General features: G+C 44.6%; 1 protein-coding gene across 2 annotated transcripts in view; it reads right to left on the reverse strand.

The window, feature by feature from the left end:
* GRAMD2B (GRAM domain containing 2B) overlaps window positions 1-17066 on the reverse strand; it is a 170316-nt gene that overhangs the window by 69319 nt on the left and 83931 nt on the right. Inside the window, exon 1 of one of the 2 annotated variants that reach the window (XM_068246827.1) lies at window positions 15968-16320. The exons of the other annotated variant lie outside the window; for it this stretch is intronic. Within the exon in view, the coding sequence (XP_068102928.1) occupies window positions 15968-16050 (83 nt within the window). The 5' untranslated portion in view covers window positions 16051-16320. Of the gene's footprint in view, window positions 1-15967; window positions 16321-17066 lie in introns of those variants that run through there. 2 annotated transcript variants of the gene reach the window in all.

The following is a 17066-nucleotide window of genomic DNA, read 5'->3' on the forward strand; positions in this document are numbered from 1 at the left end:
TGCTGCAGCCCCCGAGTTTGCGTTTGTGGAAAAAAACGACCCGCTTTGGTGTGCACCAGCCCATTCACTTTCATTAGCCAAGCGATTTTCCCCCTGCAAGCGTTTTAAAAAACACTTCAGAACCACTCTGGTGTGCACCAGCCCAAAATCTGTAATAACAGACAATTTTATCAAGGTCAATCTGGCACGGAATTAGTTTAGCGATTAGAGAAGGGCTGTGGAGTCAGAGTCGGGGAAAAAAATGCACTGACTCCTAATACATTTTAACTGCAATAGAAAATGATCAAATGTTCTATTTCTCAGATAATAGTGAAAAAAAACCAAGCTATTTGTGCTGCTATAAAACAGCCACTGTATTTTTAAAAAGGCAAACATAGGGCTGGTGCACACCAAGGGTTTTTGGTAGAGTTTTCAAAACCGCTGCTGCCTGTGAAAACGCTTGGCTAATGTATCTCAATGGGATGGTGCACAGCAGTGGTTTGAGGTTTTTAGCAAACTGCAAACGTGGCTCCTGCAGCATTTTTTGCGGTTTGCAGATGCGTTTCTGCTTCAATGTAAAGTATAGGAAAAGCTCAAACCACTCTGAAAAACGCTAGATCAGCTGTTCAGTAAAAGCTTTACTGTAAGGCCTAGTGCACACTAGAGCGGTTCGGTCGCGTTTTCAGATCCGACTGCGGATGTGGAAACGCTAGGGTAATGTATGTTAATAGGCTGGTGCACACCAGAGCGGGAGGCGTTTTGCCTCCAATGTAAAGTATAGGAAAAACGCAAACCGCTCTCAAAAACGGTAGTTCAGAGCGGTTTTGCAGGTGTTTTTGTTACAGAAGCTGTTCAGTAACAGCTTTACTGTAACAATATATGAAATCTACTACACCAAAGACGCTTCCCAAAAACGCAAAATGCTAGGTGAAACGCTACAGAAAAATAAGAAAAAGCGTTTCAAAATCTGCTAGCAGTTTTTGGTGTGCACCAGGCCATACAATATATGAAATCTGCTACACAAAAACGCTCCAAAAAACGCTAGGCATGTTTAGAAAACCTCTCTAAACATGACTAGATTTGCTCTGAAAATCTGCTTCTAAAACCTCTAGCGTTTTGCAGATCTGCTAGAGGTTTTTGGTGTGCACTGGCCTTACATATGATTGTGACTGTATCTGATGTGCACATAGAAGTATTTTATATATAATAACTGACATTTTTGCTGTAAAAATAAGGGCTTGTTCACAGTGAGCGTTTGATTTTTTTTTTTAAAGAGAGTCTGAAGCGAGAATAGATCTCGCTTCAGACCTCATAGCTAGCAGGGGCATGTGTGCCCCTGCTAAAACGCCTCTATCCCGCGGCTTAACGGTGGTCCCTGTCCCCCCAAATCCCCTCCGTAATGCGGGGGAGCGCTTCCGCATTGGGGCAGGGCTAACCGCCGCAGCCCTGCCCCACGCGCGTCTGTCAGCCGCGTATCTCCGCCCCGCCCCTCTCAGTCTTCCTTCACTGAGAGGGGCGGGGGAGAGGCGGCAATGCGCGTCTGATAGACGCGCTGGGAGGCAGGGCTGCAGCCGTTGGTCCTGCCTCCAGGAAGGAAAATTCTGCGACCAAAATGACGACCAAGGTTTGCGGGGGGTTGGTTGGGGCTGAAGGGACCCCCGTTAAGCCGCGGGACAGCGGCGTTTTAGCAGGGGCACACGTGCCCCTGCTATATATGAGAGCTGAAGCGAGATTTAGTCTCGCTTCAGTGTCTCTTTAAGCACTGGCAATTTTAAAAATCGCTTTAAAGGCGCTTCTGCAATGTTGCTCTATGCGAGGGTTCTCTCATGAGCAATAAGCTTTCTTTCCAATCGCAAACGCGGCTCCTGAACCATTTCCTGAGCGTTTGCTCTTCAATACAAAGACTTCTGAAGCCTCCTTCGGCCAGATAAAGCAGTATTTGACTAAATTAGTCAAATACTGCTACCGGGCGAGCCAGAACTGGAACGAGGGGACCAGGAGAGGAGGGGGAAGGCTCTACAGCCCCAGAGCCTTCCCTCTCCTTGGGTAAGTATCTGGCTGATTTTTTTAAATGCAGTTCCCATTCACTTTAAAGGGAACCTGAAGCGAGAAGTACGTGGAGGCTGCCGTATTAATTTCCTTTTAGGGTACGGTTCCATTGGTGCGGTGCGATTCCAGTGCGGAAAACGCATGTGCGATTTTGCATGTGGATGCGTTTTTCCATGCGTTTTGTGGCCAAGTGTTTTTAACCATGTCCATGCTGGTGTGCTTTTTACATTGTTTTTACACGAAAACGCATGCGTTTTTCCTAATTACATTGTATGCAATTCGCACACCGCTTTGCGGTGTACAAATTCTGATGGCTCTGCCGTGCAGATTTTTTCTGCACAGAAAAACGCTAAGAAATCCTGACAAGTGGAAACAGTCCCATCCACTTGTATTGGTTATGCGAATCTGCATGCAGGAAATGCATGCAGATTCGCTCTAGTGGAAACGGCCCTCAAACAATACCAGTTGCCTGGCAGTCTTGCTAATCTTTCTCGTCAGTAGGGTTTAAATCACAAATCTGAAACAAGCATGCAGCTAATCTTGTCAGATATGTCATAGACATCTGAGCTGCATGCTTGTTCAGGGTCGAAATATTAGAGGCAGAGGATCAGAAGGACACCCAGGCAATGTGCATTATTTTAAAGGACAACTGAAGCGAGAGGAATATGGAGGCAGCCATATTTATTTCCTTGTAAACAATACCAGCTGCCTGGCAGCCCTGCTGATCCTCTGCCTCTAATACTTTTAGCCATAGACCCTGAACAAGCATGCAGCAGATCAGGTGTTTAATATTATTGTCAGATCTGACAAGATTAGCTGCATGATTGTTTCTGGCATCATTTAGACCAGTGGTTCCCAACCTTTTATGAGGTATCGCCCCTTAGGGGAAGACGACTCACCCGTCGCCCCCCTTCTCTTAGTACGGTATACCCTTACGCCAGGTGGTGGTGCCAGTGGAGGGGGTAGCGCTGTGACCTTGCCAGCTAAAAATAGCCGGTGACTCAACTACTTTGTGCCAATTTCCTTACCGGTGTAATGTCAGCTATTGCAGCCCCGCACGTTGCGCAGCCCCGCATGCGCAGTAGGAGCCTGCGTCCCATTAAATTTTGCAGCCACGTAAAACGTCCTAAATATCTCCGCTTCCACACCACGTACACTCCCGAAATTTTTAGGGGAGGGAGGGGGCCCCCAGATCTAGCTCTGTGCCGAATTGCAGCCCCCGAGCCCCGCTGGTTCCCGAGACTGATTGCAGCAAACCTATCTCGGGAACTAGCAAGGCTCGGGGGCTGCAATTCGACACAGAGCTAGATCTGGGGGTCCCCTCCCTCCCCTGAAAATTTCAGGAGTGTACGTGGTGCGGAAGCGGAGATATTTCAGGTAAATAATATCTGACTTCCCACTGAGCATGCGCAATACTCAGTGAGGAAGGCTGCTTCCGGGCTGCAATATCTGACATTACAGCGGCGCGTGACCAACGAGCCCTGAGGAATTACGCAACTCTATCATGCACACTTGAATATTTTATACAGATCATATTTTTTGCCCATAATTTTCTTAAAAAATGAGTGACACTGCAACACTATTTTTTTCTGCCTTTTCATACTGATCGCCCCCCTGTCGCCCCCCACAAATTTACCGCCCCCCTTAGAACCCAAATCGCCCACCTGGGGGCGATCGCCCCCAGGTTGGGAACCACTGATTTAGACACTACCAGGCAACTGGTATTGTTTAAAAGGAAATAAATATGGCAGCCTCCATAGACTTCTCACTTCAGTTGTCCTTTAAAAGGAAATAAACAGGTCAGCCTCCATATCCTTCTCACGTAGGGTCCCTTTTAAGTTGCAGCTCCATATGACCCAGCCCTAGAGCTGGAATGACAAAGTGCACCAGAGGGTGGCAGACAAGTAATTATACATTACCTGTATTGATTTCATGTATGCAAAATGTCTCTTTATAAACACAAACTACACTCTTGTAAAGCTCTACTGTAGACTGCTCAATACAAAATGGGATTTGTTGTTTCGGCTACAAAGCCAAACACGGAACATGAAATGACGGCACACCATATTTGCAGCATTTTGACCATGCAGGTAATGTGTTATGATGAACATTTGCAATGGCATTCAATTTGACCAATGTGCACCATCATTGTGTGCTTCAACATATGCGATTCTAGCAATGCACTGCATGTTCCCAGTTGTAACAATGAGATCTGTTGCATCTCATCACTACTGATCAGGTGTGAACTGTTTATAAACTGTGAATCACACAACATGACCGTGTGCAATGCAATGTCCGTTATAAACGTGTGGTGTGTGTGTGGAAGTACTCTTAAGGCTCTTACACACATCTGATGCAAGGCAACGACGGACCGCCCGGCGGATCGCTCAGAAACAGCCTTATCAGTCCACCGACAGACTGTACGTTATGGTTGTGCATTATAAAGTCTTATAAAGCTGCTATGCGATGTTTCTAGTGTTGGCGTTACGGTATAATGTATTGAGTTATGGTAATGCAAGGCTCAGTGAAGCATACTTTTAATTGTCTTTATGCTTCCCTGTACCTACTGTATGCAACGTAACACGGCGGTAATGTGCAGTACGACTTTTTTTTTTGCGTTGTGTTCCTGCTTAACAGGGAACACAACGCAACGCTTGATTGTGAACCTAGACTCACGGCCTGTGTACACATCCAATTTTTATCTGCAGATGACTGGCCAATTTTACCACTTCCATGTAACATAAGAACATACCTACACAGTCTGTTCATTGTATTCAAACTCTGTTGGCCCTCATACGGTTCAAACTCTGTTGGCCCTCATACGGTTCAAACTCTGTTGGCCCTCATAGGGTTCAAACTCTGTTGGCCCTCATAGGGTTCAAACTCTGTTGGCCCTCATAGGGTTCAAACTCTGTTGGCCCTCATAGGGTTCAAACTCTGTTGGCCCTCATAGGGTTCAAACTCTGTTGGCCCTCATAGGGTTCAAACTCTGTTGGCCCTCATAGGGTTCAAACTCTGTTGGCCCTCATAGGGTTCAAACTCTGTTGGCCCTCATAGGGTTCAAACTCTGTTGGCCCTCATAGGGTTCAAACTCTGTTGGCCCTCATAGGGTTCAAACTCTGTTGGCCCTCATAGGGTTCAAACTCTGTTGGCCCTCATAGGGTTCAAACTCTGTTGGCCCTCATACGGTTCAAACTCTGTTGGCTCTCAGTAAGAGTGATTAAGATGTGGAATGCATTGCCAACAGGAAGTAGTTATGGCAAATTCTACACCTGCATTTAAAGGGGGCTTAAAAGCTTTCCATGCATTGAAAGACATCAATGGCTACAATTACTAGGTAATGCCCAATGATGTTGATCCAGGGATTTTATCGAATTGCCATCCGGAGTCGGGAACACATTTTTTCCCTTTTGGGGCTAATTGGACCATGCCTTGTAAGGGTTTTTTGCCTTCCTCTGGTTGAACTCGATGGATGGATGGATGGATGCCTTTTTTCAACCCAAATAACTATGGCAGTAGCAAAATTGGAAGTGTGTACGGAGCTTTATGGTGTGTACACACTTGAAAGATTAATGAAAGATCTTAGACCAATTTTACCCCCTTCCATGTAGTATGAGAGCCATACTCTACACAGTCTATTCTATTGAGCTGAACTCCTCATCAGATAAAAAAATTTTTTTGCAAGATGCTGCACACACAGATTCTGTACACATGCAACAGATCAGGATCTGCAAAAGGTCAGCTCCTGCAAAATGCATTCATAGTCTATGATATCTGCAGATCTCATGCACACCTTGTTTAACAGACATTCATCGGCAGATCTGAAAATCCATCCTGGTGGATCTGATCTGCAGATGAATATTAAACAAGGTGTGTATGACTATCTGCAGATATCAGACTATGAATGCATTTTGCAGGAACAGATCTTTTGCAGATACTGATCTTTTTAATGTGTACAGCATCTTGCAAAGATTTTTATCTGATGGGGAGTTCAGCTCAATTCAATAGAATAGACTGTGTAGAGTATGGCTCTCATACTACATGGAAGGGGGTAAAATTGGTCTAAGATCTTTCATTAATCTTTCAAGTGTGTACACACCATTAGAATAAACTGTCTACCTGTGCCACATGGTGAAAATGGAAGGCCATCTCACATTTAAAGGTTGTCAGTGAGATGCAAGTTTAATACAAATTATAAACAATACTACAATAGGCCGTGCACCCTCTGGCGCTCACAGCTGCCTCCCCTCAGCAGACCTGCCAATGAGAAGTATACTGTCTATCTGCAAGTTGCTAAGCAAGTACACAATTAAAGCCACAGTGCCAACCTTTTTTTCTTTTTGTATTTAATACAAATTATGTTTGGAACTGGGCATAACAAATTTGGCAGGAAGTGCAATATTCCAAGCTGCATACAATTTGAAAGAAATCTGCTTGCAAGTCGGAGTTATTTGCATCTTAAAGAGACTCCGTAACAAAAATTGCATCCTGTTTTTTATCATCCTACAAGTTCCAAAAGCTATTCTAATGTGTTCTGGCTTACTGCAGCACTTTCTGCTATCACAGTCTCTGTAATAAATCAATGTATCTTTCCCCTGTCAGACTTGTCGGCCTGTGTCTGGAAGGCTGCCAAGTTCTTCAGTGTTGTGGTTATGCTATGAACTCCCCCTTCCAGGCCCCTCTGTGCACACTGCCTGTGTATTATTTAGATTAGAGCAGCTTCTCTCTTCTCTCTTATCTTTTACAAGCTGGATAAATTGTCCTCTGAGCTGGCTGGGCTTTCACATACTGAGGAATTACAAACAAGGGCAAAGCTGTTTGCAGGAAGAAAAGAGCAGCCTGAAACTTCAGTGCATGGGGGAGAGAAAGACACAAATGATCTCTTGAGATTCAAAAGGAATGCTGTATACAGCCTGCTTGTGTATGGATGTATTTTTCTGTGTGTGGACATACTGTACATCAACCTACTTCCTGTTTTGGTGGCCATTTTGTTTGTTTACAAACAAACTTTTTAAAACTGTTTTTAACCACTTTTAATGCGGAGAGGAGCGGCGAAATTGTGACAGAGGGTAATAGGAGATGTCCCCTAACGCACTGGTATGTTTACTTTTGAGCAATTTTAACAATACAGATTCTCTTTAATGACCATCTTTGCACACTTGTACTGCATGAATTCTTGTCTTTTAGCTCTTTCCATTGCTGTGTAATTTTTCCCATTAAAGAGACACTGAAGCCACTTTAAAAACTTGATTTTACCTGTTATTTAGCTTAAAGAATATGGCCAGTCCTAAAACGCCACATTCCCGCTACAGAACGAGGGTTTTATAACCCCCAAATCTCCGGGGCAAAAACTGGGGAGCGCTTCCTTGTAGAGGCAGAGCTTAGCGTTGTAGCTCTGCCTCTACACGCGTCAATCCCCACTGATCGCCCCTCTCAGTCTTCTTTCACTGAGAGGGGTGGGGGAGAGGTGGTGATCAGCGGTGGTTAACGCTAATGGAGGCAGAGCTACAGCGCTAAGCTCTGCCTCCCCAGGCAGCAAAATCCACGACTTTTTAGCACTTGCCATATTCCTTGAACTAAATAACAGTTAAACTCAAGTTTTTAAAGTGGCTTTAGTGTCTCTTTAACCACTTGAGGACCCACCCTTTACCCCCCCTTAAGGACCAGCGCTGTTTTAGGTGATCTGTGCTGGGTGGGCTCTGCAGCCCCCAGCACAGATCAAAGGGCACTCAGAGCGATCAGATCGCCCCCCTTTTTTCCCCACTAGGGGGATGATGTGCAGGGGGGGTCTGATCGCTCCTCCTGGCTGGCATTTTGCGGGGGGGGGGGCACCTCAAAGCCCCCCTCCGCGGCGAAATCCTCCCCCTCCCTCTCCTACCTGCCACCCCCGGGAGATCTGGGCTGCACAGGACGCTATCCGTCCTGTGCAGCCAGTGACAGGACGTCCCCTGTCACATGGAGGCGATCCCCGGCCGCTGATTGGCCGGGGATCGCCGATCTGCCTTACGGCGCTGCTGCGCAGCAGCGCCGTACAAATGTAAACAAAGCGGATTATTTCCGCTTGTGTTTACATTTAGCCTGCGAGCCGCCATCGGCGGCCCGCAGGCTATTCACGGAGCCCCCCGCCGTGAATTGACAGGAAGCAGCGATTAATTAGGCTGCAGCTGGCGACGCAATACTGCGTCGCTGGTCCTGCAGCTGCCACTTTGCCGACGCACGGTATAAGCGTGCGGTCGGCAAGTGGTTAAGAAGAAAACAAAGCGACACTAATAAGGGTCCGTTCACATCTAAAACCGTGATTTTCCCGCGATTAAACGCAGAAAAATCACTTGACACTGCGGCGGTTGTTACATATTGTAGCGGTTTAAAAAATTTAAAAAAAACTCTAGCGGTTTGCGTTAAGCGGGAATCGTGCTTTTCCCGCTCAAGTGAGAACAGGAATCGCTCGACAAGCTAACTTCCTAATAAATGATTTCATAAGCTGTTCAAACACTAGTAGATGTATTCTCAGGGGGCAGCGAGTTGGCATGCAGAATTATTCTGTAACAACAATTGTGAAAGGGCCCTAAATCTAAAGCTAGCCATACACCACTTTATGCAGCCACAAGACAGATCATATGCTGATTAGAGAGGGATCTCTCTGATTGAATCCCTCCACACACTACACACCAATATTATAAAAAAAAAAAACAAAAAAAAAAACACTGCAGTGTTCCATATCTCCCATCCATTGTGACAGACTAATTAAATTGATTTCAGCCAAATATTGATCTAACGGTCGATCAGGCCCACATATTGGTGACATCGACTTGTAGCAGATTCAACTGAAATCACCTAAAGGTGACTCCCCATACAATTTTTTAAATGTTTGTTCAAGAATTTCAATCAATTTTTCTGACCGATTGTAACATTTCAAAAATATAACCCATGTTCCACACACACGTTAAATTTTTCCCCAATTATGATAAAAATGATTGGAAACTGAGAAAATTGCTAGGATGGGCATATTAATAAACTGACAATCTAACACAAGCCAAACAATCTTTAGAAAAATTGACGAAAAAATTTCCAGCATTCCGGATCAATAAAAAAAAAAAAGGAAGGGAAATCCGATCTGAATTTTCAGTCAACTGAAAAAAAAAAGAAAAAAGAAAAGAAAAGCTTTTGATTTTTTTGGGAGATCCGATCAAATTAGGAATTTTGACCAATATACCACACACCTATGTTCAAGCTCAGAAAAAAAATTGATTGGAACTGTACATCAAGTAATTGACAATCCATCACACACCATACAATTCTTGAGAAAGTTGGTCTGAAATTTCCAATATGTCTAATCCCTAAACAAAAAAACAAAACAAAAAAACAAAACAAAACAGGAAATTTGATCGATTTATTGATCAAAAACAAAGAAAACCTCTTGATTTTTCAGAACAACCAATCGAAATTATCGAATTGGTGAAAAATTGGACCTTTTAATTGTATGGTGTGTGGCTACCTTAAAGAGAATCTGTACTCAAATTCTTACAATAAAAAGCGTACCATTCTATTCATTATGTTCTCCTGGGCCCCTCGGTGCTGTTTCTGCCACTCTCTGCTGCAATCCTGGCTTGTAATTAACAGTTTTAGGCAGTGTTTACAAACAAAAGACATGGCTGCTAACTAGAGTGTGATAGGCTGAGAGGAGAGCTTGGCTAGGGTGTGTAAAGCTTCTGCCTATCACAAGCAGTGCTGAACATTTCGCACATTTCACACATTCCAGCCTCAGCCTGACAGACACGACAGAGGAAATAAGATAAGATTTATTAGAGACACAGTGCAACTAGAAAAGGCTGCAGTATGCCAGAGCACATTAGAACAGGTATAGGAACTTATAGGATAGAAGAAATAAGGCTCAACATTTTGTATACAGAGTCTCGTTAAAGGATACATCCAGGAAGCCTAAAAAAAAAATAATCATCCATTACCTGGGGCCCCGGAGGGGACCGGGAGCCGCAGCGAGGGCACAAGACGGCTGCCAGGGGCTGGAGGGAGCACCAGGTAAGTAGATTTTTACTTTTCTTTTTTTATCCTGGACCTTCCCTTTAAAGAGAGCCCGGTGTTTCTTTGGGGGGGGGGGGGGGGGGGGCAGGTGGGACACAGAGGCATGTTCTCTGCCTCATGACATGCCTCTGTGTTTCCACACCGCCTTTAGAGAGGACGCAAGGCTTGCGGGACCGCCGCTCCCTGCTGTTGATCAAAGTGTGGTAGAGCTAGGTGGTGGAAGACAGCTTTATGCAAAGCACTGGAAACCGGAAGAGCAGAGCACCTACTGTACGGTCATCGGACTGGTGAGATCTGCTGGTTGGCTATACATTGTAGTGCATATGCATGCCCTCGGTGTCAGTGGAAGTTTTCTGCGCTGGGACTCTATCTGGCAGCTTACCATCAATTCATGCCCCAGGGATAGCTGGCATCATTTTCCTTCCCTCCCACTCTGAAGAAAAGATCCGGAGTAGCGTGGTACCGGTACCAGTGTGGATGAGGTATGGGTAATGTGTGCTGGGTCATGTGTGAGGAGCGCTCCACAGGCAGTTTTAAGTGTTTTTAGGTTATAGTGGATCCTTTTATGCGGAATTTGTTACTGAATAAAGGTTAATTATTGATTGGATAAGTCCACGAGCAGTTACTTTATTGTTGTTACATAGATTCCCACACCGCCGCTGTCTGGTCCCCCCCCCCCCCCCCCCCCGGCGCATTATAGCCCCCTGAAATTAGCGGCAATATTTGTCGCCATCTCAGAGGTAAACATGCGGGAGAGCGATTCCTTGTTCAAAACGCCCGCCAGGGGCGTTCCTGCAGGGTTTTACAGAGCTCTCTCCCTGGCCATACCCCCTGTCACTATCTCGCCTCCCTGCATGCTGTGAATGAGAGAATGAATCTCATTCCAGCGTCACCCAGAGGTTACAAACGTGAAAGTGGGCAATTGCGGCCGACAGGAGTGGCAGTTTTGGAGGCTAGCCTAGTTTTTGTTTTTTGTGTTTTTTAATTTTATAAGCTCACCTTGGGCTCTCTTTAAGGGTCCTTCCACACTGCATCAATAATAATAATAATAATTCTGCAGGTCAACTTGCTGCCCATACATTTCTATGGGGCTGTTCACACCTCTGTATTGTAAATGGATCATGTTGCTCTAACTCACTGCATGCAGGCTTTGAATTAACATCTCCATTGCAATGCGCACACACACACACACATTAGAACTTATGATTTATGCAATGCGCACAGTGTGTATCCAGGCTATGTTCACCGTGAGCGCTGCATTCCCTGTGACAGCAGGAACACAATGGATGAGGAAGCGGCACTGCACATTATTCGTGCTGTGTGTCATACAGTGAAGCATACAATGAAAACTATGCTTCAGTGCGTTCTGCAGTATCACATTGCATGCAGTGTATTATGATGCATAGGTGGTGTATTGCAGTGCGGCAAGTCACATTACAAATTAACCATTACACTGCTCCGCAAGACACCACTGGGAACACGGCCTAATACTCTGAGGCCTTGTTCACATTGCGCGTGGCTGTTAGTGTTGGGCGATTTGACGACTTTTTTATTTCGATTCCCGGCGCTTGCATTCTTAAAAAGCGCACGCGTGAGGGAAAAAAAAAATGAGAAAACACCTGCAGTGTGAAGAAGCCCTAAAGCCTGGTATACACTTTCAATTAGGATTAATAAATCACTGACCAATTTTACCACCTTCATGCAGTATGAGGGTTTAGCTACACAATCTGCTCATAGTATTTAAGATCTGTTGACCATCATACTACATGGAGGTGGTAAAATTGGTCAGAGATTGGCCAATCATAATTGAAAGTGTGTACCAGGCTTTAGCCATAGACCCTGACTGATCATGCAGATCAGATGTTTCTGACTGAAGTGTGACTGGAAAAGCCACATGCTTGTTTCAGGTGTGTGATGTAAATACTACTGCAGCCAAAGAGATCAGCAAGACTGCCAAGCAACTAGTGTTTGAAATAAATATGGAAGCCACCATATGCTTCTTACATAAGTTGAACTTTAAAGAGAATCTGTATTGTTAAAACCGCACAAAAGTAAACATACCAGTGCATTATGGGACATCTCCTATTACCCTCTGTCACAATTCCGCCGCTCCTCGCCGCATTAAAAGTGGTTAAAAACAGTTTTAAAAAGTTTGTTTATAAACAAACAAAATGGCCACCAAAACAGGAAGTAGGTTGATGTACAGTATGTCCACACATGGAAAATACATCCATACACAAGCAGGCTGTACACAGCCTTCCTTTTGAATCTCAAGAGATCATTGTGTGTTTCTTTCCCCCTGCATCTCTCATGCACTGAAGTTTCAGGCTGCTCTTTTCTTCCTGCAAACAGCTTTGCCCTTGTCTGAATTTCCTCAGTATGTGAAAGCCCAGCCAGCTCAGAGGACGATTTATCCAGCTTGTAAAAGATGAGAGAAGAGAGAAGCTGCTCTAATCTAAATAATACACAGGCAGTGTGCATAGAGGGGCCTGGAAGAGGGAATTCATAGCAGAACCACAACACTGAAGAACTTGGCAGCCTTCCAGACACAGGCTGACAAGTCTGACAAGGGAAAGATACATTGATTTATTACAGAGACTGTGATAGCAGAAAGTGCTGCAGTAAGCCAGAACACATTAGAATAGCTTTTGGAACTTGTAGGATGATAAAAAACAGGATGCAATTTTTGTTACGGAGTCTCTTTAATACAACACCAAAATAATGGTACAAAAATTGTACTATAATGGCCAGAGTGCACACAAGGGGCAATATAACAAGAAAAAAACAGATGGAGCACTATAAATGGCAGTACTTAATGAAAGTTTAGTAAATTACTAATTGTGTTATTGCAGTCAAAAAGTTTAGAAAGAAAAAATACTGTACGTACCTGCTCTAGATTTTTTTTAAATAAATTCTTGCTGTGGGCGTTGCTTCTGACTGCTGCAGTAATGGACTCTTAAATAACTAACCTTTCAGTAATCACCATGCAAAAAAGGAAAGGTAAGGCAGCTAACTTCTGTCACTTACAGCAGAGGCTTTGACAAATCCAGTCCAGGTTTGCTGGATGACTTATGTTCTCCAGTATTACTATACTGTTAGGGCTTGTTCACACTAAGGGCGGTTTCGGGGTGATTTTTAAAATCGTCCTAAAAGCGCTTGTGCACTGATTCCCTATGAGATTGCTCACATTTGAGCGGTTCGACTCAGATCCGCTCACCAAAGCGCTGCCTGTACCATTTTTGGTGCGATTTGCCTCAATGGAAGGTATAGAGAAATTGCAAAGTGCTTGAAAAAGCGCTTTGTATAGCGATTTCCCAAGCGCTTTTAAGAATAAATACACTATTTATTCTTTGCCGGGTCAAAGAGTTCACTTCCTGACTGACACTAGGAAGTGGGGAAAAAAATTGCTCTGCAAAAGCGCTGTACAAAAAAAAAAAAAAAAAGCTAACGCGAAGGTAAGTGCCGGAAGGTGGTAAAAAAAAAAAAAAAAAAAAAATTGTGCACAAAATTGCGATTTATGATGTGAACAAGGCCTTACAGCATTTTTATCAACTTTGTCTATGATATCACATAAAGGGCGCCTGAACCAAAAATTAATCTTAAAATGAAATGTGGTGCGTTACTATAAGGTTTAGCAATGCATTTACTTAGGCTCTGTTCCCACTTGTCCATTCTCCACTCATCGCTAAACGGAGCTGTTTACATTGTCACTTGATCTGTTGCCGTAATTGGACCGCACGTCTGTGCAGTTCGCGATAATTCCAGGCATGCGGATGCGATCCATATATAGCCTATGAGGTAACATCTGCCCCAGGCTACAGTCGGACCATCGGAGCAGACATTACGCTGTCCGATCTGGCACAAGTGGAAACCGAGCCTCGCAGCTGTTTATCTAGCAACACTGCACTGCTAACCTGGAAGCTAGAGACACATTTGTACAACATGGGACCCCGGACAGTCCCCGGCGCTAGTCTACTTCAGGGGACCCAGCAGGAAACAGATCTCCAATTACAGCACTCTCTACAGCACAAAGGGTAGCGATTAGCCGAATAGTGTGGCCATAGTTTACTACAACCTATCGGCAACCTAGCAGTTCGGGAGGGTGCCATACACCCAATCATGTTAGTGGAATTTCCTTATCAGGTTCCTTGCTGGGTGCTCTGAAGTAAACTAACACCCAGTCCCCCAAGAGCATACATGTAAAAATGGCATGGGGAAATTTGGGCACGGATTATGCACTCCGGCTATTCTCCTGCCCGTTTTCAAAACTGTTTCCCTACTTCTAGCAATGCAAGTTCTCGGTTGTAAGAATGCATTGCATCACAGCATACCTAATGAGGGATGAACTGGTCATAGACCGTGATCGTGTGTAAAACAGTGTCTGTTACAATGCAAATGTGCTTGTGAAAGTACCCTAAAAGGTGCCCATATATCTAGCGATGATGGGCAAATTCAACCAAGAGATTGTCTGTCTCTCTCTGATCAAATCTGATCAGAGAGAGCTGTTACGCTAGGTACACACTATGAGATTTTCTATCAGATCGATTATTTCCAACATGTCAGATCTGCTTTCCGATCGATTTCCAAGCATTTTCCAATATATTTCCTATTGAACTGAAATTGATCGGAAAATGCTAGGAAGTCGATCAGAAAGCAGATCGGACATATTGGAAAATTTTTGATCCGACAGTAAGTCGGCCAGAAAATCTCATAGTGTGTACCCAGCATAATAGCTGCCCATACACTGCAGAGATCGCATAAGACAATTCCTAATCGATTCTGTCTCCCACCACAGTGTCCATACATCTTCTGCATTGCCGACGCGCCAGGTGACAGCACACAGGTAAAGTATTATAGTTCTTGGGCAGCAACTTTAAAGTAGATCCGAGATAAACTTTTACTCACTGCATAATTGTGTTCCTTTCATACAGTTTATAGGGCATTCCTCAAGCCAAATACTTTGTTTTAATACTCTAATTCCCTATAAACTAAACAAGCCTTGCCCACTGCGTCTTTTGTGCCTTGGCACTGTAGCAAGGGCTTATGGGAGCTCAGTCTTAGCAGGAGGAGGTTACTAGCCATTGATTTCAGAGGCAGAGGGGAGGAGGAAAGGGGACTGAATTTACACACAGACAAGCTGATAGCATTTCCAGCCCTCAGCCGGTAACAATGTGACGAACAGAACATTGTATCACAGGAATAAATAATCAAACAGTTGAAGCTGTTTGCAGCTAGATAGGAGGGTGTGGAAGAGACATCAGCACGGGGGTTCCATCACGTTTGTGATTATCACACACAGTTACCCACACGCACCTGATCACTCACATCAGATCAAGATTTCCCAGCATGTCCAATTCCAAGGACTTGGGAGCATCAGCGGTACAGAGTGAATGCAGTGTACCATAAGAGCCCCCATAGTTCATACAGGACAGGAAATCGTCATTGTAATGGGTATGCACATCATCACTAGTAACACCTATATATGGTAAGCTAGGATTGTTGTGACTTGTGTTAGCTGCGTTTTCTCAGATTTTCTAGCTTCTCTGATGCCGAGAACACAGATACCAACAGGAACAGGCCCTCCCCAGAGGTGACAAAGTTACAATATACAGCGAGCCTTCCTTGGCATCTAGCACACTTTCAGCAGTCACAAAGTGAGAAACAGCACAGAGAGTCAGCCATGCAGTCAGGCCAGGATTGCTGACATACAGCCCATTCCATCACGGATCAGCAGAGAGAGCCAGCGTACATCAGACAATGCGCTACAACTGCTCCAAGTGTCTCCTAGTGAAACTCCTCACAACTTTTCAGGCACAGTTCACGGCGCACAAAGGATACACCTCGGATCACAAAAACAGACTTTACTGCCCGCCCACCCGCTTGTCTCCGTTATACTCACACAAGAGAAACTGCTTTGAAGTCTTTTTTTGAAGGTCGTTTCGGCTCGTCGGGCTCACAGGACGGTTCGGTCATGATCACCATGTCGGGAAAGATGAGTGGGCGCTGCTCCTTCGCTGAGCACAGCTCCTCCTGCAGCACTGCCTCCCTCCCTCACACTCTGCTCTGTCTGTCTTCCTCACTCTCTGCTCTGTCTGCTTCCCTCACACTCTGCAGACAGTGCCTCACTCTGCCTCTCACTGTCCTGCCGCAAACTGTGCTCTGCTGAGGTACACCTCACTGTCCAGCCACAGCCCCTCTGCCTTCTCTCCAGATCACTCAAACATCCCCGGGGGAAACTTGCACACCGTCTGCCCACACCGCAAACCTAAAATCTGACAATGATAACGTGAACCTGTTCTACCAGTCCTGCAGACAGAGCAGGACAGAGCTAATTGCTAACCTGCTGCAACCATTTGCTTGGCTTTCCCTATGCAAATCAGCTGATTTCACTTACTAGACAAGCTGTCCATAACACATATGCATAAATACATAAAACACCTATCAGCAGGTTATCTAAAGTGTTATTACAGGTGTGAATAAAGTTCACTGCCAGAGCTTCTGCTGAGCTCAGTTTAAATTATTCAGATAGAAAGCTGCATTTCAAAGGAACCGCCTCCTTGTTATTTAACAATGCCAACTGCTTAAATGTTTCAAAAGAGGATGATTGAGGAGAACCTTGTTTTACCTGGGTCAGAGGTCACACAACAGACAGAACCTTCTGGAGATAGGGGCTGTAAGTCAGCATTAGCCGCTTGAAGAGCATAGAAGTGTTCCTGGTGCATTCCTAAACAGGTCATGCTTATACACAAGCTTGTGAATGTTTTTTTTTTCCTGCTATTGATTTTTTTTGTGTTATTACACCATTCATGCTTTATAAGCATAGTAATGTTTACCTAAGAAGAAATATGGTGAACCAGAGAAGGAGGCACTTGAAATTTGAGTAGGTCAATTTCACAGTGCTATGATAATACTGTGAAGAAATGTAGAATTAATTGATTATCACTGGAAGGTAAGCAGTCATGCATAATTAGACACTTGATACAAGGACAGGGCCTCCT

The sequence above is a fragment of the Hyperolius riggenbachi genome, chromosome 1, assembly GCF_040937935.1.
Source record: "Hyperolius riggenbachi isolate aHypRig1 chromosome 1, aHypRig1.pri, whole genome shotgun sequence".
Classification (NCBI taxonomy): domain Eukaryota; kingdom Metazoa; phylum Chordata; class Amphibia; order Anura; family Hyperoliidae; genus Hyperolius; species Hyperolius riggenbachi.